This window comes from Corvus hawaiiensis, chromosome 26, assembly GCF_020740725.1.
Source record: "Corvus hawaiiensis isolate bCorHaw1 chromosome 26, bCorHaw1.pri.cur, whole genome shotgun sequence".
Lineage (NCBI taxonomy): Eukaryota > Metazoa > Chordata > Aves > Passeriformes > Corvidae > Corvus > Corvus hawaiiensis.
Genome location: NC_063238.1, coordinates 27,260,326 through 27,279,357, shown reverse-complemented (window position 1 = coordinate 27,279,357; position 19,032 = coordinate 27,260,326). Strand labels below are relative to the sequence as shown.

The 19,032-nt window shown below is 40.7% G+C and overlaps 1 protein-coding gene across 1 annotated transcript; it reads right to left on the bottom strand.

Annotated features, from left to right (window-relative positions):
- Positions 1-8,196: 8,196 nt before the first annotated feature.
- TRHR (thyrotropin releasing hormone receptor) lies at positions 8,197-18,583 on the bottom strand. The gene is made up of 3 exons (XM_048287222.1): positions 17,422-18,583; positions 10,924-11,304; positions 8,197-10,116 (listed from the first exon to the last, which is right to left on the bottom strand). The coding sequence occupies exons 1-3, from the start codon at positions 18,214-18,216 to the stop codon at positions 10,111-10,113; spliced, it is 1,182 nt and encodes a 393-aa protein (XP_048143179.1). The 5' UTR covers positions 18,217-18,583; the 3' UTR covers positions 8,197-10,110.
- Positions 18,584-19,032: the final 449 nt, after the last annotated feature.

The following is a 19,032-nucleotide window of genomic DNA, read 5'->3' as shown; positions in this document are numbered from 1 at the left end:
TGAAATACTGACAGAAGTACAGCTATTTTGCTGAAACCATAATCAGAAAAATCTGACTTTAGACAGTTCTCATTAAGTGGGAAAAGAAAATCCATTCCAGTGTCTTCTCTTACTGTGATAGTTGTCCCCAGAATGAGATTAGTGTTTAGGACTAAGATTTCATCAGGCTTGAAAAGTTTACCATGTCTTGTTACTGCGGTAAGGGGAGAAAATACACCACCACCCCCATTCAGATTTAGTCTTACATTTTAACAAAAGACAGAGTTCATCTATTGTTTGCATCCTAGTATGGTATGGGAGAGTGGGAGGAAGAGGGATGCGCTCTCTGCAAATCTGCTGTTTCTGTGTGGGCAGTGGTGATGCTTCCCTGTGCAGTGAGGGGTCTCAGGCAGGGGCTGTGATGTCCAGAGCTGATGTGTATGGTCAGGGTGGAGCTGTGCTGTGCTCTCCTTGGCAGAAAACAGGGCACCAGTGGTAGGCTTTTTGTGCCAGAGGCAGAAACGGGAGTTGTGAGCTTGACCCATGGGGTGGAAAAGGAAGGGGATTTATCTCACTGAAATAAGAGTGCTTCCTTATTTAAAAACAAAGTTGTAATTAGTTGCCAATGCTCTTCTGCAAAGCTTTTAAGCACACAGAGGTCACCAAGGGTGTATTTGTGTTTGATGAATTTGGTGGTAGAAAGAATTTTAATAGCACTTCAGCACAAATCTTTGAGAAAGGCACTTACAAAACCATAATTATTTAGTGCTGTAATTAGATGGCATTTACCCCTTTTATACTGCTTTTTAACCATGTCCAATTGGTCTTTCTTTGCATTGCAATACTCATTTCTCTTGTCCTCTCATTAGCCTCTGGTGAACAACACCACAATCTGCAAACACTATAAAACACCTGTTCTGTGAAAAACATAATTCCATATTATAGTAAAGTTTATTTTCTTATTATTGTTTATAATAGAAGAATAATACTTTTAGGGAGAAATAGTCTTTTATTAGTCCATCTACTATCATTCCAGACAGGACACACTCTTTCCAAGGCACAAGTCAGTTTCAGATCTGGATATGAAGAATGAAACTGCTGGCAGAGAACAAAACAACAGCTCTGAGTTTAACTTCATTATGGAGACTGAATAGAAACCTTTGGAGAACAGGAGTCATAAATAAAGAATAGCAAAGTAATTTAGTTCCCATGAGGTAGAGTGGCTGTGCCTATGCTAACACTCAAACTAGACCACCATCTGTTTGCCAGCTTCAGCCCCAAAAGGCATCAGACGGTCTGTATTGTAAAAATTCCTTTACCCTCACAAAGAGGGTGGCAACACCCAAAGTACTTATTTGGAATGCTGCCAGGCCAGGCTATCTCCCATCCCTTCCTTGTGAGAGTGTCACTTTGCTGGGGGCTAGATGTGCTCCAGGGACTGAATAACAGCTTGACAGTGTCGGTGGCAGCAGGACAGTGCCCAGGCTGAGCTGCTTCTTCGTTCACTACTGTTCACTACAGGCAATTATCACCTGCAGAATAGTATTCCTTAGCACCAAAATATTTATTTTAAGAAGTCAAAATAGAAGTAGATTACTGAACTTCAGCCTGACACTCCAGAATGTTGTAGCTCTGGGGAAAAGAAACTAGAGTTTGTAATTTAGAAAAATGCTGTCTTATAATGTGAGCCTAGTCCACAGTCCCTTATGTTTTCTAGTACATCAGACACAACAGTCTCTTTCAAGCATCTTGTCACGTTATTTTAGTGTAACAGCAACAGCTTTTGAAGTTTCTTTGATGTGCAACTTGTTACTAGACATGATCTCTAAAAAATTAGACTAAACCTGTTCTCACTGCAGTAGACACGGCCATCTGCCTCTCCCACACATCCCCTGTATCCTCTCACAGCCTTGCTCGCTCTTGTAATTGTTCTGCATAAACAGGGTAGGATACAATATCACACTTTAAAATGTCATGTTTACATTATAAAGAGTCAATTTTTGAAGAGGCTTCCCCCCATCAGAGCTGTCATTTCCTATTTTCTTCCTAAATGAGTGTCCTATGTGCTAAATAACTTATCAACTCTTTGTAATTTCTGCTCATTGTTCTCCTGAATGACAATGTCTGCCTGAAAACAGTACAGCCTGCCTTTCAAGATACCCTAGATCTTTCCATAATTTCCTTCTAAATGTGCTTTGCTGTATTTCAGATATAAATCAGCAGCATATGAGCCAAATCTGTTATCCCAATTTGCTGTCTGTACTTTCCCCAGACACTGGGAGCTGAATAATCATGTTATTATTTGTTTTCTTTCATATAGTTGTTGTCCAGAACTTGAAAGAAAAACCTGTTTGTGAACAACAGAGATTTGATCCATTGTTACAGCACCTCTTTCTGCTGTGGAGCTGGCAGTGGACTTGCATAATTACATTCTGAAATTAATAAACTCAAGCCCATCACAGATAGAGATAATCTCTTACTTCAAAAAATGTATGTGTTGGATGGGTAACACTTATTTTAGACACTACCTGTTTTCTGTTCTTTATTTTATTAGAAACTATGAGTTAAGTGAAGCCGTTGAGTGAAAGCCTATTATTGTAATCTTATTTTCATTATTCCCTATTTGTATATATCCAAACTATAGGACATAAATGGTTGTTAACAATGAGAAGGAGCATTCATCTACTCTACACAAAATAGAAGTTTATCATATGAGATTGTTATTATTTTTCATGGATTCTTGTACTCTGTTTTTTGTCCCATGCTTTGGCCTTGGCAGACCAAGGGCTTTTCTATTCTGCCTGTTTGGATCCAAAATGTTTGCAGGGCAGAAATACCTTGCTGTCTGATGGAATACCATGCACTCAGGGTACAGCTCTTTCAGCACAGATGCAGCTTTGTTTTCCCTTAATTTTTCTCCACTGAAATCAAGTGGGGAGAGAGACTTCAAATGCCAGCATAATACTGAGGAGGCTTGAGGAGCTCTGATGAAAGAGGAATGATCCACGTGGCAGGTGTAACACGTGTTTGTGAGTGCTGCCCTGGTGCATTTTTGTGGAGTGTTGGGTGTTGTATTATATGCTTTTGGAAACAGCATCCAGTGGTAAGTGTGAGCACATGTATTTCAGCAGGGAAGTTCAGTGAGGTGGAGGCTAAGACTTGGAGTTCCACATGGCTGAAGGATGCTGAGGCCCTCTGGACCCTGCACTGGACTGGTGCTCTGTCAGACACCGGTGCCCTGCCCCATGAGCATTTCCTCCCCATCAGCAGCCCAGAACCCTTGGCTGAGATCAGGATGCGTCCACTGCAGTGCTCTGCTTAGATCTATACATCAAACCATCAATAAGAGCATATATGTTATAAACTTCATAAAAACTCTCAAAACAAGCAGAAAAATTAACTATGTCACTTGATGTAGAAGACAGAGAAATGGAGGAGGAATAGGATAATTATGCATCTTCACAAAACAAGTAGCTCATCTTAGTGGTAGAAAATAAACACTCAGTTGATACAATCTAGAACTGTTAGGGAAAGCTGAAAGAGTGAAATTTGTATGGAGGAACTTAAGTGTGACTTGATAACATGTCTGGGATATCTACTCCAGTGTTTGACCACACTCAAAGTTTTTTTCTAATGTTTAAGTGAAATGTATGGTATTTCAATTTGTGCCCATTGCCTCTTTCCCTGTCACTGAGCATCGCCGAAAAGAGCCTTGGAGCTTGTCTCTATCAGGTATTTATACATGCTGGTAAGATTCCCTGAACCTGCTCTTCTCCAGGCTGAACAATCCCAACTCTCCCAGCCTCTTCTCATGTCAGATTCTGCAGCTCCTTCATCACCTCTGTGGACCTGCACTGGACCACCCCAGTATGTCCATGTCTCTCAGGCACTGAGAGGCCCCAGCACAGTACCCCAGATGTATCCCAGATGTATCCCAGATGTCCCAGGGCTGAGCAGAGGGGAAGGATCACCTTCCTTGGCCTGCTGACAATGTTCTGTCTAGTACAGCCCAGAAGGTTCCTGGCCCTCTTTGCTGCAAGCGGTTTTTGCTGCCTCGTAGTCCATCTGTTCACCAGGATCCACAGTGCCTCATGTCCCCAGAGCTGCTCTGAGGTCAGCCCCCACAACCTACCGGTGTATGGGGTTATCCACCCCATGTAGACAACTTGAGTTGGGTACAAACGAAAAGATTAAGAAACCTATTACCTGGGATTCACAAAAGTCACCAAGATCTGACTGGAGATTGAGCCCTCTGTCTTTGGGACAGTGGTAGAGCATTTACCTAAGAAATGAGAGGCATGAACTTGGCTTTAGTCTAGCTCTAGGGAGTTCAGCTTTTGCATATATCCTGATCCTCAGGAGACTGAGTTTCCTATGCATTACCTTGAGGAAAATCAGAGCAGATCAAGTAATTCTGCTCATCCTCTTGAGTCTGGGTTCAAGCACAAGTGGCTGACATCACCAGAAGAGCCAAGCAGTACCCAAGGAGTACAGGAACCAACTATGCTGATTGTAGTGACCAAAGAACAAAGTGGCTTCTGGTCTCTGCCCCTACTCCCAAGATGTGGGAGTTTTGCTCCTTTTTTATTTATTTGTTTATTTTGTTTAATGCTGTCAAATGTAAAATGCATAAATAATCCTTGTAGCAGGGACAGGGATTCACATGAATCCCCTCCCATTTAAACACTGTAACTACTGCTAGGCTACTGACACACTGCTCTTCCCTCAGGAAAAAAAGATTGCATTTTTTGGGCTCTCATTCCCCTACAGATGGCAAAGGATGTTGTTACATTTTCTGTCCATTGCCAAGGACAGCAAGACAAAAGGTGTGTATTCAAGTGGTCGTTAAAAAAAATTAAATTGCAGTATAATTATCTTGCTTAATATTTTATTAGAGTAGCAACAAAAATCCATTACAAATTACTCCCCACAGTAGCATGCATCCAAGAATTAGAAAATGTTTCTTTTGAACAAAAACTGTTTTACATTTATCAGTAGTACATTTCTCTGAACAATTTCACAATATTTTTTATAAACAAATGTACAAACCACATGAAGTGACAGAACGAAACCAGAATTACTCTGGGTAGGTGAAGAAGAAATTCCCTCTAAACCAGTTGCTCTTACATAGTTTGTTAGAATTCAGATTTCCAAGAGTCAGCTCCCAAATTAATGAATTCAGGAGTCCAAGTCACTTTGGCTGAGCCAGCTCACTGGTGTTTGCTGTATCGCTGTATCCCAGTAGTAATGAAAGAATCACAAGAAAACAAACTCTCATTTAAAAGAACAAAAGAGCAAAGAAACAATTCTGTCTGGAGAAGAGATAACAAAATACTGAAAGACCATTTTCAAATTTTACTGCAATTTGTAGCAAAAGAAACAACCGTACACGCACATAGTGGAGAAATAAATAAACACAGGCAGCACTGTTGAAAGAATAATTTATCTTCTCACATTCTTGAAATAATGTTTTTTTTTCCATGGTGACAATGCTTAGATCTGGGGGGTGTGTGTGATTTATTTTTAGAACACCTTTCTAAAAAAACAAACAAGAAAAAATTGTCAGCTTCCAAAGTGACCAATCCAAGCCTTCACAGTGTAGTTGGGGAAGTAGTTTTCCTGAAGTAGAATCAGTCTTTCAGTCCATTTTGTTGGATAAATGTTTTTGAAGGGATGCTAGTGAGAGCTTTATCATTTGACTTGTGTCATTCATTTCCACAGGAGCATCACAAACCCATTTACAACACATTGGAGCTTCTTTGATATATCCTTTACTCTGAACTCAGAGAGGTCATGTGATAATTTGAACCAAAGCGTGTTATAAATACACCTGACCTTTCTCAGCTGCACAATCTACCTTCACTGAAGCTTCTGAAATCTCATCATTTCAGAAAGGAAGCAGCATAGCTCCCTGAGCCAGATGCGAAGGCAGCACCTCTTCTGTTACATTCTGGATAAACTCCTAGATAAAAGTCCAGTAAGAACGCAATCCCTTACATCAAAGACGTTAAATAAGGATATAGGCATGGATTTCAATACTGCTACCAATCAGACAATTCTTTCAGACTAAATGCTGCAAAGGATTTGGCTATCCACAAAATAAATATACAAAGATAATTATACTACTGCAGTTAGTAGTTGACATCCAGCCACTTTCACTTCTAGCAAAAAAAATCAGATGTAATTATCAACAAGTTTAAAACCACATAATTTTTTAAAAAAATACATGCTCACATGTAAAATTTACATCTAGGTACAAGAAAAAAAGTTGATTGCTGTTCTAAACAGAAGTGCAAACAGAAATTGTCACATTAGCATGATATCTGACAAAGTTTTGTAGTGCTAGCTGTATATCAGTATAAAATTAGCATGGATTTCACAACTAACATCTATAAAGATACAGTCACTTTATCATTTAAAATCACACTTTAGCTTAAATCTGAAATTTTAAATATTGCATTTTTGCACACAATTTTGCAATCATAATCATTTCTGTTAAATAAATATCAGAAAGAAATAATTCCTTTTCATTTTTGTTATTCCCGGTGATGGTGCATACAAAACCACCTACATAGATTTTAGCCCTTGATGAAGCATCACAAAGAATATGGGCTTAAATACCTCACCTGACTGTCTGGTGGAGCAGAGGCTGAGAAAGCAGATAGTTAATTTTTTAACAAAAAGGCAAATAAAGGAGAGAATTCACTTCTGGTACTGTCAGTCTATAAAAGCTGTAATTCAGTCTGTGCTCTGAAAGCACTGAAATAAAAGTATAAGTTTGTGTTACTGTTATTCTATGAATACTGAACTCAGTTTTTACCCAGCCAGTTGTGCTCCTCACCAGACAGCCAGGTTTCCATGGAATGCACTCTTTGCCTGCTGCTAGTCCTGCACATCTCGCTTTTTAAATAAGAAAAGCAACTTGTTCTAGCACCTCTTGAGAAATTCTGGAAAGTAGGGCCTGCTCCGAAAGCACTGAATAGGTGCCTGACTGAAAACAGCATGCGAAGAGCAAAAGGATTTCCAGGCTGCCTCCACAGCCTCTCCCTCCAGCTCAGACTGGGAATCAGCTCTCATAAGCTGCAAGCGGTGCTGGCTCATGGACACAAAGACTTTGCTCAGTCAGACACAGGAGCTTGCTTTTACTTTGAATGTCTCTTGGCTAAGCAAACATAAATTCCTGTGTAAGGTTCACAGATACTTTAATTTCTCTGTGACAGGTGCTTTGGAGGAAATGTTAAACAGGTTGTGGTATCTTTCCTTGACTTCCCCTTATCATGGCAAACTGTAGCTTTAAGCAAGTGTAAGCAGTAAAATGCCATAGAACTCTGTAATTTCACATCAAGCTCTACAAAGGAAAGGTTTGCACAAAATGTATGTCACAGCTACAGAATTTTATTTATGCGATTAATTGCTAGGTACTAATTTGAGAATACCTTGGTATCCTTCTCTCTGACTCTTGAACCCTAGCCAATTTTGCTTGCTTGGCTGACACGTGACTTAATTTGTCATTTTACTTATTCCTTATTATTTTAAAAGCAGTCAGGACATCCCTCTTCCAGTCCTATGGGGGTTCAGACATCTGCACACAAACAGACCCCACTGCATGCACCTGCCTGGTGGCCCGTGCTGCTCAGATAGACAACCTGGCAAGCTGGGAAATGCAGAGGATTTGGGAAAGATTGCAACATGGTCTGCATGTGATCTGCTGCTCCACACAAAGCTCTGCCAGCTTCTGGAACTTTGTCACACCTACACTGCTGGTTAAAACCTCCTTGCTGTTGGTCTCTTCTATGCCCTGCCATCACTCTGGCAAGCTGGAAATGATGCCATGATGATTTTTTGCCTTTTCTTTTATACCCCTCTTATACCTTTTTACAACTTCTGTATTCTTAGTGCTTTTTGCCTACATTCTTGGACTTGTTTGTTCAGTTAGGAGACTAAGCACTTTAGAAGCTTTGTAGGTAGGGGTTAGTATGCCCCAGAGCCCAAGGTCCTCTCCAGAACACATTCTGTAAACCAAGATAGAACCATCCAGGGGAAGGTTTCCTGGGGAGGAGGGGGCTCATTCAAGCCTCTCATTGGAGAATTTTTGATAGATATGCTAATTAGTAAAACCTATAATGTTATACCAGATCTTTTGAGAGTGAGCATTGCAGTGTGCATTTCAGTGCATTCGACTTTAACGTAGTGCACCTAAGGATCCTTAAAATAAATACCAAGGCAAAATCCCTTTTTCCCTTCTAACCACGTTTGACTCTTGATTTTAAGACCAGGAAAAGGCATCAGAAAGTGCCTGTGGAACTCTGCAAAGGTAAAACAGGAGTTAAAGCAAGGATGCAGACAGAGCAGGATACAGATTGTTTACAAAATCACAGACTCACAGAGCAGGTAAAGTCGTAAGGGACCACAGTGGATCATCTGGTCCAACCTCCCTGCTCAAGCAGGGTCGTCCCAGAGCACATGGCACAGGACTGAGTCCAGATGGTTCTTAAATATGTCCAGCGAGGGAGACTCCACAACCTCTCTGGGCAATCTGTTTGCTTCCTCCTTACCGTAGTGCCCAATAGAGTCCTTTGAATGCAGCAGACATGGGTTCAGGGTTCACGGTTTTAACATTCAAATCTGAGGCCTGTCAGGGTACTTTTAGCTCTCTTTAAGTTTGCAAATAGAGCTGAATGTTAGTGAAAATGGTTTGAATTGGCTATGTAGGCAAAAGAATACTGGATAGGAAAGCCTTACAATGCTGTAGAGGCTACCTCTTTCACCCACACTGGACAGGTTCGTGACTTTTGGGGATGGTCCTGTGCAGGGCCAGGAGTGGGACTCGATGATCCTTGTGGGTCCCTTCCAACTCAACCTATTCTGTGCTTCTGTGAATTAGGCTTTTTACAGGTTTTGTCACGTACAAAAGCTGTGCAAAATGTTTGTGACAAACAGGAATACACAGGCACTTTCCTGAGCTTCTGCTGCACAGAAGTGAAAAAATATACTTCTAGCAAGAACAAGAGCTGGTCTAGAGCAATGCTAAAGCAATACATGTTATTTTGTCTGCAGCTATATCAGGGAGACTACGGCCCCAGGCTGCTTATCATGGGCCTGTGTGGGAAGAGCAGGGAAGGGGCTATGCTGGCAAGTGAAAAGCCATGATAACTTCTCTTCTGACGCTTTATGACCAAAAGTATTCTAATAGATAAACCTTGAGACAAAAAAATTTAAAAATGTCATTTTTATCTGAATTTTCCTCTTTTCCCCAGACGTTATTGATATTAAAGCTCTAAATCCCCTCTAGAGCTCTTAGACACAACTGGTATTGAACCAAGATAAAAGGAGCTGGTAAACACCTGTTGCGTATTCTTCAATACCTGTAAAGTTCCAGCAGGATTCAGTAATAGCTGAGACTTACATTTAAAGTGATACATCTGTAAACCTGACTGCTGAAAAATATAAGATATTTTAAATGCTTCCTACTGACTTTTTAATTTGTTTGTTCCCTGCTGCAAATTCATTGAATGGTCTTCCTATTTCACGCTGCTCAAGGTAAAAATAAACCAAAGAAAGGCAAGATTTTGTGCCCTTTGCCATCAGATACCTGTTTATTGATTGCTATGATGGCTGCAATGAGATTTGCACTGATGTGGGATGAGGGAGTTACTGGCCAGTAATTACTGCTATCAGCAGCAGTTTTGGCTGTTGGACAGGTCCTCCAGGTACTGGCCAGTGCAGCCACACATTAGAGCAGCTCCTCTCCTTCTCTCTCACCTCCACTGGGAGTATCATCCACTGCCCTGCTCTAAGCCCATGGATATGTTCTGGCAAGCCTTGCTCATTCTGTGATCACAGACCACTCTTCTGCCAGTTAATGGGAAGAAGGATTTAGGTATTCTACTGAAGCCACCTCACCTGCCTAAAGTTAGGTTGTGTTAATTACTTCATTCAGTTATCCTCAATAGTACACTCTTTTCACTCCCCAACACGCTGCATTTTCTTGTAGGGCAGAGGCAGGTATGTAAACATTTATGGCAGCTTCTGCAATTCTGTGAGCAGAAATGTCTGTACAATTCATACAAGTTGGTGGGAACAGAGCATCCAAACGTCTTATACGGCTGCGTACTCAGAACAAGGTGGGCCTCAGGCCTGAAAATGAGGAGAGAAGAAGCAAACTGAGAAAAAACTATTTTACACTCATCCCATCTGCAAAAGCAAATGAAAACTAAGCGTCTTTGTATTTTTAAGATCTAAAATGTATGGGTTTATGAACAGCATTTAGGTAGCATTTTGTGAAAAAAGCATCATGAAAACAGTAATGCGCATCATCAAGAGAACTGGGTCAAAGAGGTGTGCTACACATGGGGATGCTTGCAGGTAGGACAGAAATGCAGGGTGCTTTCAGCAGTCTCAGAATCAGAGCACCAGTGTGTGAGAGAGCCTCTCCTTAGCGCCAGCTGTGTGGTGGCACCAGGCTGGTTAACCCCCAGCTGGAGTCAGGGGGAAGGCATAAGAAAATGACCCATTGCCCTCCCTGCAGCCAGCCAGAGCATGCCCAGAGGAATCACTGAGCTGAGACACCAACATCACCCTCCTGCCAGATGTGTACGTGAGACACCATGCCTGAGCGCCACTTTCTGATGCTCCACTAGAGCCCTCTGTTTCTCAGAAGGTAAGGCTTAATCTAATTGTTTCTCCCCATCCTTTCCCATGCTTCAGATCCTCCAAGTCCCATCATGCTTGGCACAAGGCACTTTGAAAACATTCCTTTCCAGAGCCAGGCAGTTGTCCCTCCCTGCCATGCCCTGTTTGGTGCATGGCCTGTCACTCTCAGCCTCTCCTGGCCCTCTGGGGTGCTGCCCCGGCTGAAAGCTACCCCAGCACAGCCCCATGCCCAGCAACATGCTCTGGTTCTGGAGGGCTCCACAGCAGACACTGAAATGTATTAACTATTACCTTGGATGACAAACATGTATCACCAATGGACAATTTTGCAGAGGACAGGTAGGTATTGCTAATATCTTCTAGCTCAGTGCTGAAGTGATCGGAATCCTTGATGACGTTATAATTTAGGGCCATGCTGTAACTGGCAGGTTTCTTCTCCTGTTTCTGCTGGTAGTTGCAGAGTTTCCTGAAGGCTGCTCTGAATTTCTGGGACATGAGATTATAAATTACAGGATTGATGGCACTATTTAAATAAATACAGATTCTGCAAAATAGCAGGAACCAGTTTTCTTGGAAGGGTCTGGAGAGAAAGGAATTGACCACAACCAGGGTGCGGTAGGGCATCCATAGGAATGCAAATAGGATCACAACCACAGCCAGCATCTTGGTAACCTGAGGGAACACAGCAGGAGACAGAAGAGGGGCAGAAGGTTAATACTCCCCTTGGAATGGACAGGTGCATTCTTACACCTCTAGGGCCAAACCAAAACTATGGACAGATTCTTCAGTAGGAATTTCTGACAAATATTTGATTCAGAAAGGTTTTCTACAGTAGGAAGTACAAAATACCTTGGCTCCAAATTTGTCCTAGTTTTTGTTAAATTACTCTTTCCAGATGATACCCCAGTAAGCTGTCCTTAGACTTTTTCACTTCTCATGCTGGAAGGGGGTGTTGATTCAAATGGGAAAGAGAGGATCTAAAATAATTTTTTTAGAACCGCATAAGATCTCTTCCTTTAGATTAGTATAGCCTGAGAGTAATTGAACATGAAGCCTTTTTAGCTTATCTGGCTTAACAGTCAGCCTAAAACAATTTCCCAAAGCTGAAAATAAAGCAAAAAAGAGAACAATTAGATTAATTACTATTCCTCAAATCCTCAATGTTTAATTAGATATTCATTATGTGATGTTTACTCTGAAAAGTCAAACAAAGTTTACAGAGCCAGGAAAAAAAGGATTATCAGCAAAACTTGATTCTTATAAGAACTTTACTCTGTTGTGTAATTTTGTTTTGAAAAAAGAAAATAATAACCTTTGGGAATACCCAGGATAGCTGAAATGAAGTGAATAAAAAATAATAAAAAAATTATTGAAACCAACTTTGAAAAGAGTCTTTCTTTTGTAAATAATTTAATTCTAGTGTAGACAGTATTCAGTAGTCTCTACATTAAAGAAAGTTTGAAAGATGGTAATAAACAAAGTAGAAAGTACAGAGAAATGTGACGTGAGATGATATGGTGGCACAGCCTCATGGAAGACAAGAGATGACTTGGTTAACTGTGTGAAATGGAAAGCATTGGCACATATTTTGGTGAGCTACAACTGCTTCTTTTGATCATAGATTGATAAGAGTTTCAAGAGGTGATAACTCCACTAAGGTCACTCACAAACACATGCTAGTTTTAGAAGTGGGTTTTAGTTTGAAGTTATGAAAGAGTATATCATTCTCATGTCTTCAGATAAGCTCATTATGTAGAAACCTGCCATTGCATTGCCTAATGAATGTATTTTCTATCTATCTAGAAAGACACGCTTTTAAGCCAATTGTTGATTTTGTTATAGGTATTATAATAAAGAATGTGATGAAGATCAAAGTTATTCTGCAAATTGATGTATCTTTATCTATTTATCTGTCTTTAAATGTACCTATTCAAAGGCTGCAATTTTATTGCATAATTCTCCTCCCCTCACCCTTGCTTTTGATTTCTCTACAGCTCTGTTCAGTAGAAGTAAAAAATAAGACTGAGAAATACTACCTCCTTTTTTGTCACTAGACTGATACATTTCATTATGACTTCTAGACTGTTTTTTTTATAATTTTTTGTGCACAGTCATTGTAATAAAGCAAAATACAAATGTGAATGTTCCAGGTAACTCAAAGGATGATCTCTCCTTATCTCCAAACCACTCCTAAAAGGGCCATTTCTGTGAACATGGTGGCACGGAGAGAGTTGACCCACTCTGACTCAGGAAGACTCAGGACTCCTCACCTCTGCCTCTGATCCCTCCAGTTCAGCTCCAGCCTGTGCCTCCAAACTGAGCAAATCCATTCAGTGGAGAACAATCACTCACTGTAGAAAATAATCCACACTTAAAGAGAGAAAGCTACCAGTTGTGGAGCCTGGATGAACAGTGGGACAGAGCCAAACCAACAGATGTATTCCATCAGCTCAGGCATTCAGTGCATAATAGCCTACACAGGCACCAGAACAGTTTGCTACCGGAAGCTCAGCAAGGCACTCTTTTATGGTATGTACCAGTCACTGGAAATTTCCATTTCTTCTGAGCGTGTCTTTCAGGAAAAATTGCTCAGAGGATCATTTGCAGTGTTGCAGCTATCAGCTTGAACCTGGACTAGAAGTCAATTATTCTTTCTGTCCGGGAGGGGTGGTAATTCAGAGTCACACAATTAACTCTGTACAGCAATGGAAAAAAGACTGCTACTCCTCAAGTGACTGTATCCCATATACCTCAAATATATAGATATATAAAATATATTATATATATGTATATATATATATATACATATTATTGTATATATATGTATATATATACATATATACATAATATATATTATATATACATATACATATATATATATATATGTATATATATACACATACATATATACACATATATATACACAATATAGATATAATATATATATAAAATACATATGTATGTACGTATGTAGTGTGCAAATTATTAGCTGAATTTGTGTATATTGGCATCTGGATGAGCATTTTCCGTCTATCACAAGCTTCTACTGCTGAAAACTAAGCACTCTGTAGAGCTGGTTTTTATTTTGCTCAGGGCAATGAACCAAGGCATATGCTGCCACAGAGTCTACATTCAGTGCAAGAGAAGAGGCAGAACCTGTGGATGTCACCTCTTTGATGGCATCTCATGGTGGTTCAGTCAGTGCAGGACAATGAGGAGAATTCACTATAATTTTAAACTGTCTGCAGTACATATCCTTCCAAAGCTGCCAAAAATAACAAATCTCTCACAAGATCTCTATTGCCAGGCAGAAATTTGGTTTCCTGATCCATCTGACCAGGTGTGGTTGTGTCACCCCACTGCAGGCTGAGGCACCACTCAGGGCTTCTGACACAAATTCACCTGAATTTGCTTTACAGGTGAACCTAGCATCTAAACACATGACTGAGGCCAAAGCTGCTTTCTTATCTACACCAAAAGGCTTTATTGCTGCACATAAATAGTATAGAGGAAAGTTTGGTCCTTTTTAAGTAAAATGCCATATCCTTTTTCAAATCACTTCATATGAAACAGAACTAAATATAACTTGGGAGGAGGCTAGTTATTTGACATCAGTGGAGTGCTAAGAGGACAAATTTTAAAAGAACATGCTTTTTATTACCTGTAAGCATATACCAAAGCTCTTTGAAAGCAGCAGCACTACATCCTCAATTCACTGCTTGGGTGAAGGCAAGCATACACTGATTGCTCTTTTCTGGTGCATGTGCATTGTATGTCCTATGCTCAGGGTACAAATTATTCTTAGTTAGGGAGGTTGAAAACATAATAAAAAGACTTTGAGCAATTTCAGCTTAGTCCAAATTTCAAGTGTAGTTTGAATAACAAAGTGCTTGAGATTGAATATGGTCCTGGCTGCATATAAATATTCTTCAAGCCCTATCTTTTTATTTCTGAGGATGTTCTAAAAAATATTTAAAATATATTTTACGGAACAGTGTCCCAGTATTTTAATTCTGAACTAGTATTCTCCTTTTCCTTTCTTCTCCAAAAGCTTGTCATTCTAGCGACATGTTTTTAAACATTTTCATTATCCTGGTACAAACAGTGTAGTATTTGCTTCCTTCCCCTTTGAATACTAATCTTTCTTACACTGATAGGTAAAAGCAATAGTCACTGTGGTGTTTTAAAGCTACGTAATAACGTCTTTCTTCTTGTGCCTGGTGGTGTTCATTGCAAGTCCATGATTTCATAATCAAAAAGAAGTTGTGCAATGAGGAGGAGGATTAAATAAATAGAACGATTAAGGCCTTGATATATTAACACCACAAGTGAAGCCAGGTGATAAGATTGAGGATTTCATGTAAGCCATGCAAAACTTATCTTGCACTGCAAGCTAGAATCTGTGCTTGCTCTGCTGTCAGAGAACAGACGGATTTCTCTGGTGAGCAGGTCATCACAGACTGCACCACTGTCTGAGAGGACTTTCTCTAGAGGGAAATCTACCTGTTACAACTGACCATGATGGCCATTATGACCTTAGATTATTTGATTGGACTGATCAACTAACTTTGTGAGATACACATACTGTTAAGTGAGCTGGATTCCATCTCAAGTATAAACCAACATGTTTGCTATGTAATGCTGCATTTATTTTTGTCAATCCCCTTGATACCTGAGAAAAGTAGGAATTCCTTTTGGGAAAGTATGAAACCTCCATGCAAATATGTAATTCAGTATTCATATTATGAATGGACAAGAAAAGGTTCTGGGATCTGTGGGCTGCAGGACCCACACTGAAACAGAGGAAAAGGGTGAGAAGGAAGGAGTGACAAGAGACCAACCTCTGCAACCCGACTGCAACACTCTCTGGCCTCATGCTGCTGGTTGTCACAGGGAATGGACTGAGTGTAACTTGTGGCTATAGCAACGGGCAATAAATTGGCAATATTAATTTTCCCCAAGTCGAGTCTGCACTGCCCATGACAATAACTGATAGTTTGTCTGCCTGTCCTTATCTTGGATCATGAAGAATAAGAGTACTTCCCATTTTCTCCCCCATTCTCAGCAGGAGCCAACCCCCCTAGAGAAACATGCATAAATTTAATTTTATAGAAATGTTCTTGGATAAATATGAGAACTTCTACAGAAGTAGGAAGTGTACACCACATTTTCAGTCACTTTTTCTACAGATCACATGCTGGGTATTGTACACTACTCAATCCCTGTAATGTAAACACAGTTCTGAGAGGACACACAGACAGTTTCACATTTCAGCAGCACTCACTCTCAGACCAGACTGTATTGTCAGCTATAGATGTCCTTGTCAGTGTGGCAAGAAATTTTCCCTTCTGTGTCTTACTAACTCTTGAGAGTCTAGATTTTTTTGCATATGTACTTGTTTTTTCTCATTTTACACCACTGCCTATCTTTTGCATGCTGCTATTATACAAAAAAATATTACTAATGATGCCCCCCTAATCTTGCTTTGCTTCCTGTGTTGCACTATATGCAAATTCTAGCTTTACTTATAATGACGCCACTTTAATCCATCAGGTTACTTAGACTTTTAAGGAAAGTCTTGCTGTCTTTACAAGAAATAAAAGATATCACATTATAATCACTTTTTGGTTTTATAATATAACAGTGTCCATATTAATCAGTGTTCAATGGACAAGATTTTTCTGTTTTTCACGATACTAAGCACATGTAATCAAGCATAGAGTGATATTAAGAACTTGAAGAGCAGATTATCTTCTTCTACTAATTAATGGACAAAGAAAAACAACCTTAAACATTTCCTATCTGACTATTAACTATAATTTGCAACATACTTAAATATAACCTAGTCCATGTATTTCTGTTGTGTGTTTCCAAGCAGAGCTCTAGTGCTCTCTGAGGGCTCGGTGCTCTAGAAGGCAGCTCAGTTAACTTCTGAGGTCCATGCCATCTCTGTAATAAGAGAACATGGTCCCTCCCATAAACAGTAGCAATTGACATGAGGTAAGAATATAAAGAACACAAAGAATATCCCCAGAGCCAGCTGCAAAGGATGCGCCCTGTGTTTCCTGTCACTGCACTGGCTGTGCTGCCTGCTGCATGCTGTGTGGTTTACTGCAAATAGCAATTAATCCACTAACTCTATTCTACTGGTATTATTACACACAGCAGCATACATATTCAACAATACAAGAAGAAGCTAGTCAAACTTGTGCCTCAGTTTTGAGCCATCAATACATAAAAATATTTTACAAGAGACAGAGTAATAAAGATATTTAGCATTTACAAAGCAATTTATGCACAGACTTCCTTAAACAGACTTTTCACAGGAGAGTTAGAGACAGGAAAATTTACAACTTGACTGCATTTGCTGAGTGACAGTGCCGTAGCTGGGACTCAAGCTCAAGTCTCCCAAATTCCCAGGCTACTTCCTTCTCTTCAGATCTCAAAAGTAAGTCAAGAGTCACTTTTTATATTTGGTGAGATTACTAATAGGCTGTAAAATAAAGAAACTATAGTTAAAAATGTTTCATTCATAATTGATACTTCCTAATTGCATTTTGATAGAGGAAAGAAAATATTGTTTCTTTTAATGGTCTTTGCAGTGTGTAATAACCTATAGTCAAGAAAAAAAATACATATTTATATGTGTATATGTGTATCACAGAATTTAAAATTGACTATTTAGAAAAAAGGAAGAATTTATTTTACCTCTTTCCACAGCTTCAGACAAGTGAGCTTTGGAACAAGTAGTTTAGGATTCAGAAAGCCATTTCAAATAGTTGTTCCTACCTGCTTTCGAGAAGCAATAGTGCTATTGAAACTCCTGTTAGTCATCTTGGAATTCACAGGCTTGTTTTGGTGAGCCATAACATTCCTCCAGGTCTTAGAGTTTTCTTTTGAATCTGAAGGGATGGGGTTCAGAAACAGTATTCTAGCAATCAGGCCATAGAGGACAGTTGCCAATACCATTGGCACAACATAAAATATACCAAAGTCCATCATGTAAATAGGAGAGTAATAACTCCTGGACACCTTGTAGCCACAGGACACAACAGTAGTCTCTTTGTAGGCTACTGTATTAAGGTCTAGCAAGAAAAACCAGAGCATACAGTATATGGAGGTGAAAGCCCAAACAAAAATAATGATCTTTTTGGCTCTTGAAAAAGTGCATAGGAATTGAGCTTTGATTGGGTGGCAGATGGCTATGTACCTCTCAATGGTGAAGGCAGCAATGGAAAAAGAAGATGCATTGATTCCCAGGTACTGGAGATAAGTGATGCAGAGACACCCAATGTAGCCATACACCCAGGATCCATACAGGCTTTCTGTGATGTTGGGTAGTCCTGCAGCCACAAGCACCATGAGATCTGCCACGGCCAGACTCACCAGATAGCAGTTAGTGGGAGTTCTCATGTGCTTGGTTCTGAGGACCACCAAAACCACCATGACGTTGCCCACGATGCCCAGCCCGCAGATGAGGAGGACCAAGAGGATGGTAACCACTTGGTATTCAGCTGTAATGAGCTCCTGGCTTGATAGTGGCAGCCCAGTCTGGTTCTGCTCATCTCCTGTGCCATTCTCCATCTTCACCAGGCCACTACTGCTTCTGCCCAGCACTCGACCTCAGCACCTGCTCCCCATGGTCCCCTGCAAAAGGGTCAGTGGAGCTGAGCGTGGGTGAGCTGCAGCCCCAGAGCACGTTCTCCATGTACTCACAGTCCCATTCCTGTACCGTCCTCCAATTCCCCTAAAGCAGCACCTGGACTTTCAGTCCTTGTAAATTCAACTGTCAGACGGGCTAATCCCTCTAAGATCCCAGCTCACTTGCACAGGCTAAAAGGCTGTTCTCTCGCAGCTGGTTTGAGGCATTCATGAAAGCCCAGCCTGTGGAGGCGGGAGTTTCCTGCCTGCGGCGGTGGGAAGGGCAGAGTTCTCCTGCAGCGCCGGCTGCTGAGCACCGCCCGGGCTGAGCCCATCGGGTCCGGCAGCCTCCAGCCGCACCGCGGGCCAGGAGGAGCCACAGCGCGCCGAGGGTGGATACAGAGCGGGGGGCGAAAGGAGAGGGATTTGTGAAGTTTTCCTGCTTCACGCTGCTCTCGCTCTCTGCTCTCAGACAGCTATCATGACAGTATTGATCATATTGACCCACGCTGGCAAACAAAGGAGAGATGACTGGCAACAAAATTGCACTGATTTTTTAAAATTCCGACTGCCCGCATGTCCATGTCCATGTGAAAGTAACGGCGATTTACGCTTGCCTTCTGCTTTGCAAGGAGCTGTAGTAGTCCCTTCAGGGCTTTACAGAAAGAAATGCATCCCAGCTTTTGAAAACAGCAAGAAAAAATGTAGGTTTTTTATACCTAAGAGAAAATTCTCTTCAAAACCTCTATTGCTACAGCT

What these genes read in the sequence shown, in the direction of transcription:
- TRHR (XM_048287222.1), bottom strand. Translation starts at nt 18,216, where the DNA reads ATGGAGAATGGCACAGGAGATGAGCAGAACCAGACTGGGCTGCCACTA. An exon ending in CTATTGCTTCTCGAAAGCAG is followed by an intron (nt 11,305 to 17,421) that starts GTAGGAACAACT and finishes GTGTTCCCTCAG; the next exon opens with GTTACCAAGATGCTGGCTGT.